Below are 16,690 nucleotides of genomic sequence, written 5' to 3' on the forward strand. Positions count from 1 at the left end.
CTATGAAAGAGACTAATAATGTGACGGCTCATCAAGTAGCGTCAAAAACTCTAACGCTCAATTTAGAACTAGATGCCAGTTAACTTACTGGGTATATGGGCATTAATGGAGCGATGTATATGCATTGTTAAAGAAAAATAAGAGTATCAATTGCGTTACTTAGTAAGATCTGTCTACGATATAACAAACGTACATTTCCACCTTCGCCTTTTTATGCTTAAAACTGCAAAAAATATGCTGGTATTCGACCCAATGCCAAGAGCCGACACTCACTAGTTACACGACATGGAAAAGTTGTAATAGGTAAACAGCCGATTTTTAAAACAACCCGCTAGATCTCCTCTAAAAATGTGTACCTAACTAACACGCTGATTAGCTATTAGAAGGACAGCCTGAAAATACGTACTGCTATGCTTGTATGATCGTATATAATATGAGACGGTTACAATAAATTAGTTTTACCCAGTCTTCAGATTCATATTGTAAGCGAATGGAGTTTACGGCGCCTAAATTTGAATACTGGTCAAACTAGCCAGCAGCAATATTACAGCAATGTGGAAAACACCAGTCTATGCAGAACACGAGAGGAGGATACCTGTGGTTCCAAGATACCCAGGGTCTTCCTTCTGCTAGCCACAAGTACACAATCACGATGATAGCAGACGCCTACCACGATGCAGTTGGGGAACCCAGTGTTAAAGAGATAGTCCGAGAACGCCCAGTAGGTTTATGAGCGTTGCCTCTCCTGCTGGACGTGTGAGTGCGCCTTCGAAAAGCCTTTTTCTCTGACACAGCAACAGCTGCTCTTGATAAACTGATCGCTCCGCGCGTTCGTTCAACTGATCGATACCGTCCACTTCGAATTTACTAATCTGACGAGCGTATTCGTACAGTTGCTATTACTAATACTGTGTTTTTTGATTGAAAGGCTGTCCGGTGACAAGACTGGGATGCACTTAGGAAATGGTGTAGTCTATACTGAGAAGGGGTCTTCTCATAGAAAATGTGATGGCTGAATGGCCAGCATAACCCTGCTCTATTAAGCCGATTGGACGGTTGCTGCAAACGTGAGTAACGTTGGCCAGTTGAAGAATCTGCGAAACTTTTTTTTACGCTAAGTTAAAATGGTCGCCCTTAAACTGGAAGTATTCAGTGTGATCAGTTTAGCATTGGACTGCGTAAATCTAGCGCGCAGTTTGCCGAACGCACGTGCGAATTGAGGACTGTGTGTGGTGCCAGCATATATATGACTTCATTGTTAATGGGGCTGTTGAGGAGGTAATGAACGCTAAAAGCTACACAACAGAGCCAGTATGGTTGCCCATTTCCGACTGTGGGATCTGTTTTTGCTGATTAAATTGTGTTAGAACACTGTGAAAGTTTACGGCGTAAGAGGATGTGGTGTTGTTACAATGGCGTTCCGCGGCATCTCCTACGGTCTCAGCGCTGAAGTTGCTTGTAAGGTGGGGAGCGCTGTTCGGACAATTCAATGTCTCTATAGTCAAATTTTTAGGTAGACATCAAAAGTTGGTTGAACAGAAAGTAGGCCTTCGTACCTTTGTGTGGTAGAATGCACTCGTCCGTGCCAAAATGACTAAATACCTACCTTGAAATCTTGCTTAGCAAAATAAAGGGCAAACACCAGAATGTAAACCGCAGTGAGAAATCATAGATGATATTTTATAACAACAAAATGTACTGCTGCACTGTGCAAAGCGGAGTGTTTCGAGCACGAGCATTTTTCAAATTATCTCCCCCTTGGAAATCTATTTAGATGACATACTTAGGCTTACCGATGTTCAACTAGGGTAGAATAGATCTTTCTAATATAAAAATTTTGTAATTTATTAATATCGCTTTTGTTGGTGCTAATTACACTGTTTAAATATTAACTAGCGTTTATATATATGCGGCCGTGCACGTATAATCGTGCTAAGCGTAAACACCATTGGGTCTGGTGTAACTTTTTGGTTGGGGCTACAATAGATTTAAATAAATAAATTACTCGCCGGCTGTTTATGCATCAGATTACGCTCGAGTGTCTGTCACGTAAAAGGCCGTTAGCCCGACAAGTGATACTGTATTGTACAATGTATATACTACGGCGTATTTTATTCGCACCGGCATCTTTAATTTCATCTGATTGCCAATCAAACTCTGTGCCAATGACAGCTCATATGCCCAACCGCTTTCTGCCCATTCGGCGTAACCAATTACTTATCTGTTCAGGCCAAGAGATGAAGATTATATTCAGATCTAATGAGAGTTGAAGTACAATGGTTTTTCTTCGCTGACAGTTTGAATCAAGGGTTCACTGAGTGCGCATGCTGTGTTGGTCGTAGCATTTCATACTCAGTGATTTGCGTTTTGCTTCATTTGTAGTTCGGGAAGGTTCCTTTAAATAGGGTAAATTGTTTTTAGCCATTAGTATTTTGACCGCTACTTCGAAGAGGTATCATTGTACCATAGAAGGCGGCCAATTAATAACTAATCATCATTCTTCAGCAAGACAAGATAAACGATGACTAGTCTTCGCTTCAATGAGGGCATCGTTCAATCTTCAATGTGGCATATATACGAAAATAACGTGGCCAAGAGGTATAATGCTGGCTACGTCGGGTCCCAGGCCTGTAGATCCATATGTCACAATTTACTCATTCATAATTCAGAAGGATATTGTAACTGGGTGTGATGAGACACGTTTCTTCTGGGGCAGGTATCCAACATCAAGACGGCGGGTACATAGTTAGGACTGGAATAGTATTATGCAGCCTTTAATCAATAACATTTCTACCAGACATATATATGGTGCGTGCGAATTTGTTTTGTACCTTAATTTGAAGCAATTCAGTGTATGAACAGCTTATTTTTCTAGCACCATACTATGGAAATAGTAAAATTTCCGTCCGACGCTATTACAAAATATGCAGTAGTGATCCTTAAATGATTAAAAAATATATCATCTCTATGAATCCAGCGCAAACGAGTCAGAAAACGCTAAGGCACAATACCTTGCGATTGGTAGCTGTACAACTGGTAGATGAATGATTTCGTATTGCTCTGTTACCCTAAAGCAGAGCTACTTGCACTTTTTTTTTTATCAGGAACAGCGCAAATGATTCGCAACAGTAGGCCTTAACCAAGAATGAATTTATTAGAAAGCGAATAATTTGGGGCCTGAGGGCCCATGTCTATTGATATAAGCGTCTCATAAGACATTAAAGACATCAAAGAAATTTTTCCAGGTCTTCATTTTTCTACCCGTCAATAAGTATTACGATAAAAGAAAGTCCCAAAAGTGCAGAAATTAATTAGAAATTCGCGTATTGTTGGTAAGTGTGTAGTGATAAAGCACCACGGACGACTGAAATTTGTTAACTGCGATACAATAATTGCTTGGTGGCCCGTGTTGCTGTTCTAAACATATGAAAGAGATATCTATAACACTTTTACTCCGTTTCGAGCAAACTCCTCGGTGGTGAAAAATACCAGGTGGTCAGGATTTCTCTAAAGGCAATCGCGATTGTGTATTAGCTGACAGTTATAATAAACAATAAGCATAGTAATACAGGGTCGGCGTGCACTGACGGCCCAATTCCCATTCAGTTGGTGGGTGTACTGCGTCCGCTTAAGGTGATAGCTAGATGAATAGTCTTCTTTTCATAGTATGTTATAAGGATATAATATATATATTTTCTTAAAGCGTAGTCTATTGTTCCAGGTTATGGCTTTTGAAGCACTAAAGAGAACGGAGCCAATTTATATATATTCGCTAATGTCCGGAACGCAAACAAAGCGAAACTGATTCCTTGTAATTGATAGAAACTGTCAAGATACAAAAGCTACTTTTCTCGTTGTATTGGAAAATGTGTGGGGATGTTACATGGTTACACATGAGTGGGCCGCTACATATTGTTGGCCGAAGAAGCTGCTCAATTTATCTTTTAAGACGGTCTTTTTTATTTTCGTAAAAGTGCTTTCAGAAAGCATTGTCAGATCGTGTAAACGTTTTCCATTTATCTAACTACACCGCCTACAAATATAGGTAAAAGAAAATCTACTTTAAGCATTGAAGCTATTGAAATTTAAATGGGCGGCGAATATTGGAGCAGGCAGTGTCAGCCTACCCTAATTATCATCAAAATGTAAACATATCTTAAATCAAATTGTCCTTTGTAATTAAGACGTTTTGTGATTTTTGCCTATTCTTATCGGCGTATCAGACCACAGCTGCTACATGATACTAAGTGTTACGGGGGTAATGTATGGGGTTCCATGTTCGTAGAAGCTTTGTTCGTTAAGTGCATACCGCATGTTTGTATTAAAGGCTTTTAAAGGTTTGTGTAAAATAATCTTGCCGTGTACTCTACTGATTGCTGTTCATCATTTTATATTAATTGTTCGAACGACTATCGAGAAAATATCTACTTATTTTCGAAGCTAGATTTGCATTACTAAGATAACTTCACTGAGCTCTGCAAGCAGGGGAACTTATGCCGTCACGAGCTACCAGTTCAGTACCGAGAAGTATACGCTCGGAAGATCTCCAGCGTCTTAGAAAGATTCGTTATACTTTATAAAGAAAAAGTATGGTTTCAAAAAAGAGTCCCCAAGAAATCTAAAACGACCACATAGCAAATAAATTGCCGTATTATCTCCGTAAAGTTTCCTTGTTACTGATAAACATAATTGAAGATGCTCGTAAAAATAGATGTTGATTTGAGTGTATTAGGTAAAGTTCTATGACTATAGAGTTAATACCGTACGAAGCCTGATTGTATGGGCTTTTAAAGTAACCGCTAGCCGGATATGCAGTACATACCAGACAGCACCGATAAGTGTTTCGATATGTTCTAACGCATGTTCTCATGCATTGAACGTATTTATTGACGCCTAGCATAGCCAATTATCTTCCTCAACTTCAATAACCTATATAAAAATCGTGTTCAGCTTGACGTCAAAACTACACTTAGTCCTTAAACTTCTAATTTCAATGTTGTTGAGTGTTTGTACAAGTCTAATAGTCAAGACGACTGGCTTATAGTTCCACAAAGCCAACTTTGTCGTGGGCGATATGAAAACTAGTCTCTGTTATGATGACAATCTTGACAATTTCTTTTCTATAAACGTAGCTTCTTGATTAGAATCGCTAAAGGTATACACGCATTGGGCGACGTCACTCGAAAAAATTATAGTTTAAATGGAACGTAACTTAATTCGCGATGCTTTAGCAACGGGACCCTGTGCGTAGTTAAGCTTTGCAGCAGAACATGTACTATGCTTCGGTACTTTACGGCAGTCGCTACGTTTCATCCATTAACGATTTTACAATCACTATACATTCTTCGCCAGTTTCAATGTAAAATATGACCCAAAATGGCAATCACACCGAAACTAAGGCAATATCTCTCCACGTTATCAAGACAGATTGCATCGAAGCGCGATCCAGAGTTGGAGTCTCAAATCCTTCAATGGGCCGAAGACGTAATCGGAGAAGAACTGCCAAAAGGCCCCTATGAGGAGATCCTCCGAGATGGGATTATACTCTGCAAGTAAGTTCCGTGAAGGTCTATTTCAACAAACACAGCAAAAGCATAGAAATTTATTACTGTTTTCGTCCGCTATTTGCGCTCCGTAAGCAGACATTTTCCAGAGGCAGCAAACATTACTCCTTTACCTCGTATGTGATCTACTTTAGTTCGTTGAATATCGCAGGTGGCAATCGCCGATATCCTGAACGATGAATTGACGAAGAAATGTGCTTTCGATGGTACCTAGCTTTACATAGTATGTGAATGTATTGGTGATTTTGTCAATGGTTCATAGCTAACATTTTCAATGGTTGCGGTAATAAAATGGTTGTCTTTTGTATGAATAGGGGAGAAGTGATTTCATTTATCGTATGGATACGATTCTGCAGAAAAGTGCTAAAAAAAACCAATGATTGACAAAATGTTTGAATATCGCCCAGTTAAACCTACTATGATTGTGGCTGATGGTCTACGCAAAGGTCGTAGAATCTATGTTACTCCATAATATATTGGAAATAAGTCTTCGGACATCGCTTTCTTGTAGCTTTAACGCGCGATTGGATCACTTCTCATTCTGTATCCAGTCTTTATGCTCTTCTTCTCCCTCTATCCTTATATAGATTCGAGAAAAGTGAAGGACACTTTTTGCGCATATGTTTCTTATTCTTCTGCTATTGCACATATAAATATTATCGTCTTGTGTTCGAACGCAAAAAATGAACCCACAAGTGGTTTTCGTAAAGAATTATTGATTTTACGTTTTTAAATTTTATCAACTCATTAGCTGTGTTTTTAAGGAACGCGTTAGGAAACAAGAAACGTAATTAAGAAAAGCAATTTGCTTCAAGAAGTATTTATCTAAAAAGCTATATTTACAGAAAAGACTAGAAGGAATGTTGTACGCTAGGTTACCTTTCTGTCAAATTTCGCATAGAATTTATCAGTTCTTCGAGCATCTTGTAGATTTGCTCGATAGTAGCATTCGTCAAGTTCGTTTACTCCCCACAGTTTGTGTAGGTATACAATATATTGCAACTGACTATACTATTATACGTTACCAAACGCATTTATGCATGAGCATGTTAAAGTAGCTACCTGTAATTAGGCTAGATTGGCCGGAATTATATACAGGATGTTGGAATTTTTAACGAGCCGTTTATTAGCATGATATTGTGTAGTAGCCTCGACGAGTGCTACAGTTAACACGACTTCCTCTGGTATACCCCAATCCACATAGCCTAATCATCATATATATACATATACATATATCTATTCGTTTCTCTTATCGTTTGAGCGCCCAAAGCTGATACTTTCCTATATAGATTCTGCTAATGCTTTCGTGAACGATCTAACCTTAATTTAGTGAAATTTCTCCGTTTATTTCTGCCACCGTCTAATGATTGGCATTACAGTTCATGCCAATGCCGCCTTTTCTACCATATTTGTCAGATTTGATGCGACACTTTTGAAGACTTGCGCAAATCCTTATCAAATTTTTATAGAGTACAAACAAACATAGAATCCAAATATAAGTTATTGACTACTCAAAGGGCATATATCTGGCACTGCTAATATTAAAATGGCTCATAATTAAGCCTCAAATTAAACGAAAAGACAGTTAAGCATGTAAGGCAGTAAAGAATAGTAGCTCTTGCACTTTATCCAGCTGCACTAATGTTTGGTGCTGGTGTTCGCTATAAATGTTCTATCAGACCATATCAGAGACTATGTGAGGCGACTTTTAGAACTTTTATTGACAGTGCTCTGTTCTTTTGTTTAATCAATTGTATTTTGTTTGAAAATTTCGATTTTACAACAGAATTGGCTGCCTTTTTTTGGGCTTATACGTTTCAGGTTGATGAACGCAATCAGCCCCGGTAGTATTCCAAAATTCCATACGTCAGGTACGCACTTCAAGAAGATGGAGAACCTCACTAAGTTCACAGAGGCGTGTAAACGTTTTGGCGTCGACGAGATGGACGTGTTCCAGTCTGTCGACCTCTGGGAGCGGCGCAACATTCCCCAAGTATCCCAATGCATCCTTGCACTCGGCAGGGCAGTAAGTAAATGAACAACCATAGCTACCCTTAACGAGAGGTGAATTTACGCATGTATAAATAGTTAACTAGTTGTTTGCAGCGCTTGTTGATTTCGAGTAATGTTAGTTGATTGAAATTGTAACAGATGTAAAAAAAGGGGCTCGTATCGGCTTCTGACTAAGAAGAAATGCAAGATAAGATCAATTGATATTGGAACTTGGCATACATTTATTTATTGAGCACTCTTTACTTTTTGGGTGACAACTAATCAAAATGCTTGAAATCTACAGGTAATTTTTGTTACTGGAAAATGCATGATTTCGCGCTATCGCGAATGGCTACCTTTGTTGAAATAATCATTCCGTACAACTCTTGTGCGTGTCACCTGGTATTATCGATATATAGCGGGGAGTGGGGCCAAAGGGAACACTTTCTCTAGTTTCTCGAATTCATTAGAAATCGCTAACAACAATCTAGAACTATAATGCCTAAATTGTAGTTGGGACTATTTACAGTATGACTATGGGTGTCCTATAAGTCAGCCTTTTCTCTAACAATCAATATCTGTAAATGTGTCAAAATGTCCACTTTGTGAAAACAAATACCCCGGAGACTGGAAGAAAATGGATAGTGTAAAAATCTAGCTTAGCAAATTTTTGACAAACATTTGAGTTTTCGCTGCGTTAGCGTATCATTTATTTTATGACGACAAGAAATATTACAACACGAGTTGTTGGAACTAAAATTCTGTTTACTTTGTAGCCTTGTTTTTATTCATTGTTCATTTATATCAACCAATCGATTTTGCAACGAGTGAAGCACTTTATTTTCATCAGTTAAAAATTAGACGGACTGGAATTTGTTTGTGTGACCGGCCATACCACCCGAAAACGGCCTTCTTAGAGGACGTACGTACTCGAATAATACACACTTATATATCACGATCGTTCCCGATTACAAGGACAGGAAAAATACAAACGTGTCCTGCTGTGACCTAAACAACTTGTTCTCTAAACCAACCCATATATTTATTAAGGCGAATTCATGGAACTGTTCTAAAGATCAGGCAAGCCAGGATCCTTAAATTCATTGCATACATTGCAAATTTTAGCCACTTCCTCACTATCTTTACCAGTAATTTATTATAGATAAAAATAGAAAAAAAAAAAAATCCTGCAAAGCTCTCAATTTTGTAATTTTGAGACCTCTCTTTTAACGGGTCTAAGTAATTGTAAGGCAAATAAAATTCAAATTTGAATGAACCTTCTCTTTTGAAAATGATCAACTTTAATTTTCTACCTTTAAGCTGTACTTTATGTCATACAAAGGTTTCCCGACGAGGTACCTTCATTGAGTGCAAACTGTTATTCAGACAGATTGTACAAAAATTATACGCGATGTCACTTGTGGCCCCCGTCCACTTCGACTTCACTCTCTTCCATTAGCTATAGCATTTCTAACAACCAGTTACACGAACCGTGACTCAAGGCTGATTTCCAATGGAGAAAAAAGATTTACCTCATTAGGGAAGCTTTATTACCAAATACTCGGATGCTTCTAGAATTTGTGTTTTTCTTTAGGCGTCTATTCATTCCTGCAATTTTAGTTAACGGTTCCCGTTACATATTAAAAAACCGTCGTCTACCTATAGTTGGCCTATTTTATGATGTTATATTTTTGCGTCAAGACGCCCTGTAGTCTTAGGATTCCTCAAGAAATTCAACGCGTTTTTGTGCCGATCTCATTAAGAGGAAAGTTTCCCTAAATATCAAGGCATTTAGATCTAAGTGATGCTTGATAAAGGGGTTACACGTTATTATACTGTTCCTGCTCAAACTAAAGTGAGTTATAACCACTATTGAATTTATGTTTACATCTAGTAAAATTGTGTAACTGCGTTCACTAATAGGCACTAATCGTGCTCATAAGATGTGTAACTTAAAAAAAGATCATTTAATGAAAAATGTTGGATTATAAAAGCGTAGCACTTTCTGGCAAGCGCTCGCTCGCTCGCTCGCTCGCTATACACGAAAACAGAAACCGTCCACATATAATATATTGTCTTGATTAGCTCCGGCTCCAAAGGTTTGAAGGTATACGTTTCTTTAGATCTTTAGCTTTCGCTAATTTTTCTAACTACGGTCGGTCATCTAAAAGCAATTTTTACAGCTACTTGTCAGCTGTCCCGTCTACGACAGGCCTCGGTACGGTGTTTAGCATTGCCGCGAAAACCTGTCAGAGCCGCATGAGCAATTTGCTAGAAGCGCGTACGGAGACGGATTATTCATCACCTTTCTTTATGATTACATTTTTACTGCAAAAATCAAAGTATCCCCGCGCCCAGATTTGAACCTACAGTACCTCCCTATTTCTTAAGCTAATGGGCCGTTGAGCAAACAAACGTCACACCATTAACAGCTTGTCAAGTCAGGCTTGGGCTTCGCTTTGATCCTGAGTTAGCAGATATGCGTGCACTTTGTACCTCCAACATGTATCTACTTTCCGCTTCTGCCTTCATTACCGATCGATATAGTTTAACCTAACCTAACCTTTACATGTATTCTATGCCAACGTTGTGATACAAACGGTGTTGTATCGATATGATATGATATATCGAAATATCATGAGATCGATATTGTAGCAAGAGACAGGCCTACGATATTTGAGTTTTGGAAACGGAACTATAACAGTGACCAACCATCAACTACGAAGAGGCAGGCAAAATCACAACTTCAATGTGAATTAAACTTTATTGAGAGATTTGGTTCACCTTAAGACATTTGGAGCTTACGGCGCATTGTGCAACTGTGCAGCTGAGACTTGCTACAGCGACTGAATTGTTTAAGTAACAAGTGATAAATCATCTTGTCTACATTTGTCAGTCGAGATCTTAATTCTGCTGGACGTTCAAACCAGGTTCGTTTTTACCGTTTTACACTTTTTCAAACCAGATGTAAATAAGTGATAATGACGCGTTGAAGGCCCTTCAGGTCGCTAGAGACCTAGCAGCAGCTAGGTAGGCACCCGATCTTTTAATGGAGTTTCCTCCGCTGCGCTATATCTGTGTTTTCCAGACACTAAAAAACTACTCGGGTTAATTGATTTTGTATAAGAGTGGTTTAGTTGGTAAAAAATTTATTGCGGCATCGCAGCTTAATAGCCCATAGTGGCCATCTACTATCATGGCCTTAATTTAAATACAATTTTAGCCCCTAGAACTCGTAACAGCTTTGTTTTTAAAAAAAAAATAGTGTATGGTATATAGTTAGTATACACCATATCGTATGTCTAGCTTTAGAAGGTAACATTTGAATCAAATTTAATATTCTCTATGGTGAATTGCCTGACATCCGATACAGGGGCAGAACTGGCAGATGGCGGGCTGAAGCAGATGCCTAGCTGGTTTTCACTTATTTGTTATTTGAAAGCTAGATACTTCTTTGATGCATAAAAATCAACTGTAAAACCGAATTTAGTCTGTCGACCTAACATGTGTATGATGCCCCATTACGTGTAAATCACTATCGTTTTTATGTAATAATACAATTGCGATGCGCGCAATTTCCTATCAGGTCTGCATTATTGGGCCTCTTGGGCGACACATCCATAGACTCCAGTGGAAATCCCATGACGTTTAATGCCAAACAACAGCTGCTGCCGTTATATTTAGCTTATGTTGATGCCAGAATTTGTCAACGTAGCTTAGCTAAACATTTACTACATGACATCATTTCGTCCACTTTTCCCCTCGATAACATATTTTAGACAGTAAGGTTTAACACAGCCAATCTATAAGGCAGTTCCGAAGAATTCAACTTGATGTATATTAAGATGTTGTGAAACACGACATAAAGATAGGAAATAGTCACAAACGCTGGGAAAGAAGCGTCTACTTAATATAGTGTTGCAAATGTTTATCTAAGTTACATCACCATCCTCTCGTACGGAACTTGCGATAGATATTTATTCGGATCAGATATTTTTGAAAAAAAAAGTAATTTCCTTCCCGCGGTTTGTACGCATATAGTTACTTTGCCATTATTACTTCTTTAAAAATACTGATAATGTTATAAATAAAGCTAAATTTCGTTCGTAACTAGAAAAGGAAGCACCATTTTTTGCTTGCTACTAGCTAAGTAAAAGAAGAATTGATATAATATACATCCCAGGTGTTATAGATTTGTATGTGGGTTTTTGTCTATATGTCCTTTAGAGATAAAAACCATATTGCTATATGAAAGAGTAGTAGTAGTAGTAACCCCCATGTCACGGACTTCTACCTTGTACACTGTCAGTGCCGATGCGTGCTTGAAACATTTCCCTAGTTTTAATATCGCTTCGGTGAAAACTTACCTAAAATGAACTTTATGAGTTTTTCATATTCATTTCCAGCACTTGCCGTTTGCGTGGATAAAAGTATGTCATCTTCTGTTTCCAAATATAACCTATTACTGTTTTTACATTCTATGTATAAGGCCGTATTACGAACGCATAGGAGCGTAATGCCTCTCGGTGGTCATTCGCGTCGCTTTCGGCGCATTTAACTATAGACGATTAACATGAGCCGCTTCGTCAGGCAGCACTCTCGCGACGCGGCTAGGATCCATTCCGTTGTTTGCTTTACAATGCTATCGAGTGTTGCACAGGCCTTAAAAGAATAGGGTATATCGACTGTTGTAGTGCTTATTAACGATCTTCACTGTTATAGAGACCTTGTATAACTGCGGATTATCTACTCTATGGTACATCTGCGTCTGGCGTGCACTGATGATATCCGGAGCGCATGACCCACATGTTCTCCTATCGTCACAATAGAGCTGTCCATATTAGTATTACTTTAGACGTTTCTAGCCGATTTGTACACGAGCCTACCTCTATACTCTATAAAGCCTACCTCTATAATGCGCACGTATGGCTTATAGATTGTTCCCTAGAAACAACGAGTGGCATATCGTTATTATTCCCAACTGTAGTTGGCAGATGGGCTTACTGCAGTATAAACTAACGTATGCATATATTACACGAACGGCTAAAACATTCATAAAAAATCACGCACCCGTCATTGGTACTGCATAGAGAGCTTTGAGTTGGGTTAAATCATTCTTTAAAGATAACCTAACATTAACATCTGCTTTCAACTAAGCTTAAAACCATTTCCAAAACAATTTACGTGTTCGAAATCTGTGGGCTATGTAAGAAGAATACAGTCACCCAGCCCATGTGGATACTTGATAAGCGACTTTTTGTTTATACAGACCGGCCAGACCCGAAGTTCTGTAGGGACATATCCTGTATCAAGTAGAAAATGTAATGGCAGATTAAACCCAAAGGTAGATCTTTAATGGTTAGTCAAGTCGTAGGAAAATGTAGCCTGAAAATTTAACAAGACGTATATGCAGTCCCACGACACTCAACTAGGCTGGGTATAGATTTTTCTAAGTGATACCATTTTCTGCATAAATGAGCAGGCTTGAAAATAAAACGTGTCTACTAAAACGCTGTGGTAACACCTAATAAAATTAACTACAAAAGAACGAGAGGCTTCTGATTGCTCATGAAAATATATAACCCAATAGCTTTCAAATAGAAAACCATTTGTATTAAAATGAAGGTAAATTGATTCAATGAATGGCAACTAGTGATGTAACTGCAGTACGCACCGCTATTTTAAATTATTTATTGTATGTTTCAGTGTTATCTTCATCCGGAATACACAGGACCTTGCCTAGGTCCGAAACCAGCCGAAAAGCAAGTACGGCAGTTTACAGAGGAACAGTTACGGGCTGGCCAGGGGGTCATCAATCTACAATACGGAACTAATAGGGGAGCTAATCAATCTGGACAAAACTTCGGCCTAACTCGGCACATGTGACTCGACCACATACATATTGCTTCGTGCGTACGGACACCATTTGTATCAATGACTTTCCGTAGATGCAAGTCTCAACTTCCCATAGCAATGACGACGACATGATTAGCGATTCTGGAGTTCTTTATGGCATTTACGAATGTTGCATGACATTTTACTTTGTCGTCGATTCTATTTGTGCGCTAAAACGCTATCTTAGAAGATACGTGAAATTCGCTGATCAAAGCAATTCCATGGTGGACAGATTTGGCCCGGGTTAACGTTCTACTTACTTGGTTTAGCCAATCGTCTGACGGCTGATGGGCCGAATTTGCGCCTCTTCAGAAATCGATGATCTGGGTATTCGTCCCATACTGTGTGATGATTGACACTGTGCAAATACAAGAAAAGTATAATTAACAATCTAATGGCTGTTCATTGTTTTCGAATCAGGCACAGATTTCTTACGAAATTGTTTCTACACACGGAGTGAGAGAATGGCTCGATTTGAAAGCTAGCATAAACTGCCTGCTTACCTGTATCAGGTAGGCAGCGTTCGTACGTGACTGGCTTGAACAGTACGAGGTCTATTGTGCGATATTATCTAAATGGTAACGAAAACAACGAGTTTCCTCTATATTCAACCTTTTGGGCTTTGCTATTTCGTGTCTACATTGTTTCCAGACAAAAGGAGCAGGATCATTTACGCTTCGACTTCGGGTTAACTCAGTGAAACAGAATTCCAACCTAGTAACAAAAATGTTTTTTTTCGAATTTTTTGCTAAGCAGAGGGACGGAAGTACTTAGAAAACCATTATTGTATCATATAAGGAAAGCCAGCTATAAATCAACCGAAGATACGCAGTGCAGATGGGCAAATTGCCTCGAGTGGATAGGAAGCGCCAGTGTAAATAAGAATGGCCCAAGTTATTCAGTTCAAGTGATATATATCATATACCTTCTTAATGCCCTCCGTCATCTGACGGGACTCGTTACGTAGGGCTTCTAAAAGCTAGCTAAACAGACTCTACAGTTAGACATATTTAAAGATTTTCATGTAGAAATGCTTAAGTCCCTCTCAATATACGCTGTCGCTCTAAAACTGCAAAGGCAAGATCTGCGAAGTTCAGTTGGCAATGCGGGTTGCGTCCATCGGCAACGTAAACGAATTTCATTATTCATATTTGATAAGAGAAAAAGGTCGACTATTGTTACTTTAACCAAATCGGACCTGAACCCTGTTGCCTTTTATCTAGATATTTCAGTAATCCCTAGGTATTTCCATCGCTATTACTATGTGAAGATAAGGTGTAAAAAATACACGCGGTCGTCAACCAAATAGACTTGAATCCAACAAAATAGTATCAACTACCAGCACCAATTGCGTAGCACTATGGCGGGGTATTTTCGTACGCTTTTGGGTTATGACAGCGGTATTGTTCTGCTTTACACTGGTGGCCTACACGCTGATATAGACACCAACAAGCATTTTCATTAAAACTGATAGACCCAATTCAACGATCGTAGGCGCCATAGTCGGCGGAAGTCGGATTTCAGCGAGTCGGGCATCCGTACTTAGTGCCAATACATCGTACTTATGTATGGCAGGCGCGTTCTGTCCCATAATCTAACATGATTATTGCCGGCACTGAACAACTAACTGTTTAAGCAAGCTCGATTGGTTCGAGTATTTGTAGGCGATTTTTCGTATATGTAAAATGTCGAAACAGAAAAAGGAACGCACACAGAAAATACCGACTAGCATATTAGTGTATAACCGTAACTCCTGACGTGTATAACGTTTCTTAGCACATAGAGCCGTCAACGTTGCCAGGACGCTGCGGAACACCATCATGTAAAATTGGATACCCGATCGAAAAGGGTATACTATGAAGCGGGAAAATTATGCGGAGATTATTTACGAACTTCAGAGAAATACGTTTAACTCGTATAATATTCTCCGTAGCAGGTTAAACGGCCGTGGACTTGTGTCAAAAATTACCCTTCGCCGCCCACTCAAAGGAACGGGGTTTAAGGGCAGCAGACCTGCCAAAAAAGCTCGAATTGTTGTCGAGTTGAATGCTCGAATGAAATGAGCCCGTCTTTATTAGGCGAACCAAGTGCGAACGATTTTCTAGGAATTGCGGCGTGCCAAAAGTCAACCATCCGTCAAAGAATATGATGTGGCCAGTAGTTTCCATTAAAGGTACTGAGATAATACATTTCGTACAAAGAATACTACAGTAGCAGAAACATACTAATGTTATCGAGGACAAGATGCTGTCTCAGGTGTGGAAATGATTTCCTTACGTTGATACCTTTTCATGTACTAAACGGCGTCTTATCAAAACTTATCGAACTATCTCTAGCCAATGACGCTTGGGTTTTGTCGTAGCCTACTAATTCGGCTGACGTTGATCTCATAGAAAACGTTTGTAAATCGTAAAATCACAAGTTCCGGAAGAGCAGGAAGCAAAGCGTTCCAGATCTCGCTGAATATTCCTAGTTGGATCTCATTAAAACCGCTATTAGAGTCATGCACTAAAGGATGCCGACAGTTATCGCTGCAAAAGGCAGTGCCACAAAGTACTGATTCTACTACATCGTCTGCCAGCAGCCAGAAAATATTTTCCTATTTGTTTATCGACATATAGAGTACCAGTGTAAGACAGAATAATGCCGCCTTTGCAAGTCGAAACGGTTTGAAAGCATCTTGCTTTGGTGTTGCGCAAGCGCCGTTGAAAGTTGAAACTATGTGATCAAGTTTATTTGAGTTTGCTTGAATGAGAACTTACTGTAAAGTGCATTTGTGCCAACGCTCGAGTGTGATTACGAAGTCGGTGGCAGCTAGGGGAGAGCGAATCGCTCGGGTCAAAGATCTAGTTAAATCGAGGATAAACGAGGAGACGTTCCGGGGTACGTACTCGTTAATGAGCTCCTGTTTTGAGTTGAAGGGAACACAGCGTTGTTGCGGACTGCGCGATCCTATGCCGAAGCTGTGATCTTGTTTTGTCACACGGGCCAAATGCAGGAACCAAAAAGACTGTACAGTGCATACTGAAGCGCTTCTATATCTCAGTATTAATGTGGCCGAAGTCTAAAGCTTAGGGAACCGACGTCTGCTCCCATTTCAAGATTGATACAAAAAAGATACAACCGATTGGTTGTAGAGAGCACCGAGATGCGTACGTTCAAGTGTCAATGTGTATGGTCGCAGTGGTCGAAAGGAAAGGTTCTTTTTTAAGGAAAACCTAATCCGGAGCGTGGACAGT

At 39.3% G+C, this 16,690-nt stretch overlaps 1 protein-coding gene across 2 annotated transcripts; it reads left to right on the top strand.

Moving 5' to 3' along the window:
- Nucleotides 1-629: 629 nt before the first annotated feature.
- LOC111247170 (muscle-specific protein 20-like) lies at nucleotides 630-13,841 on the top strand. 2 transcript variants are annotated; one of them, XM_022797809.2, is made up of 4 exons: nucleotides 630-1,463; nucleotides 5,428-5,552; nucleotides 7,386-7,590; nucleotides 13,263-13,841. In XM_022797809.2, exons 1-4 carry the CDS (start codon nucleotides 1,413-1,415, stop codon nucleotides 13,440-13,442), a joined length of 561 nt encoding a protein of 186 aa, XP_022653544.1. In that variant the 5' UTR covers nucleotides 630-1,412; the 3' UTR covers nucleotides 13,443-13,841. The 2 variants fall into 2 exon arrangements, with proteins under 2 accessions (XP_022653544.1, XP_086841072.1); XM_086984946.1 differs by having other exon boundaries at nucleotides 715-756.
- The last annotated feature ends 2,849 nt before the right edge of the window (nucleotides 13,842-16,690 follow it).

The sequence above is a fragment of the Varroa destructor genome, unplaced genomic scaffold (genome assembly GCF_002443255.2).
Source record: "Varroa destructor unplaced genomic scaffold, Vdes_3.0 BEIS01000003.1, whole genome shotgun sequence".
NCBI lineage: Eukaryota > Metazoa > Arthropoda > Arachnida > Mesostigmata > Varroidae > Varroa > Varroa destructor.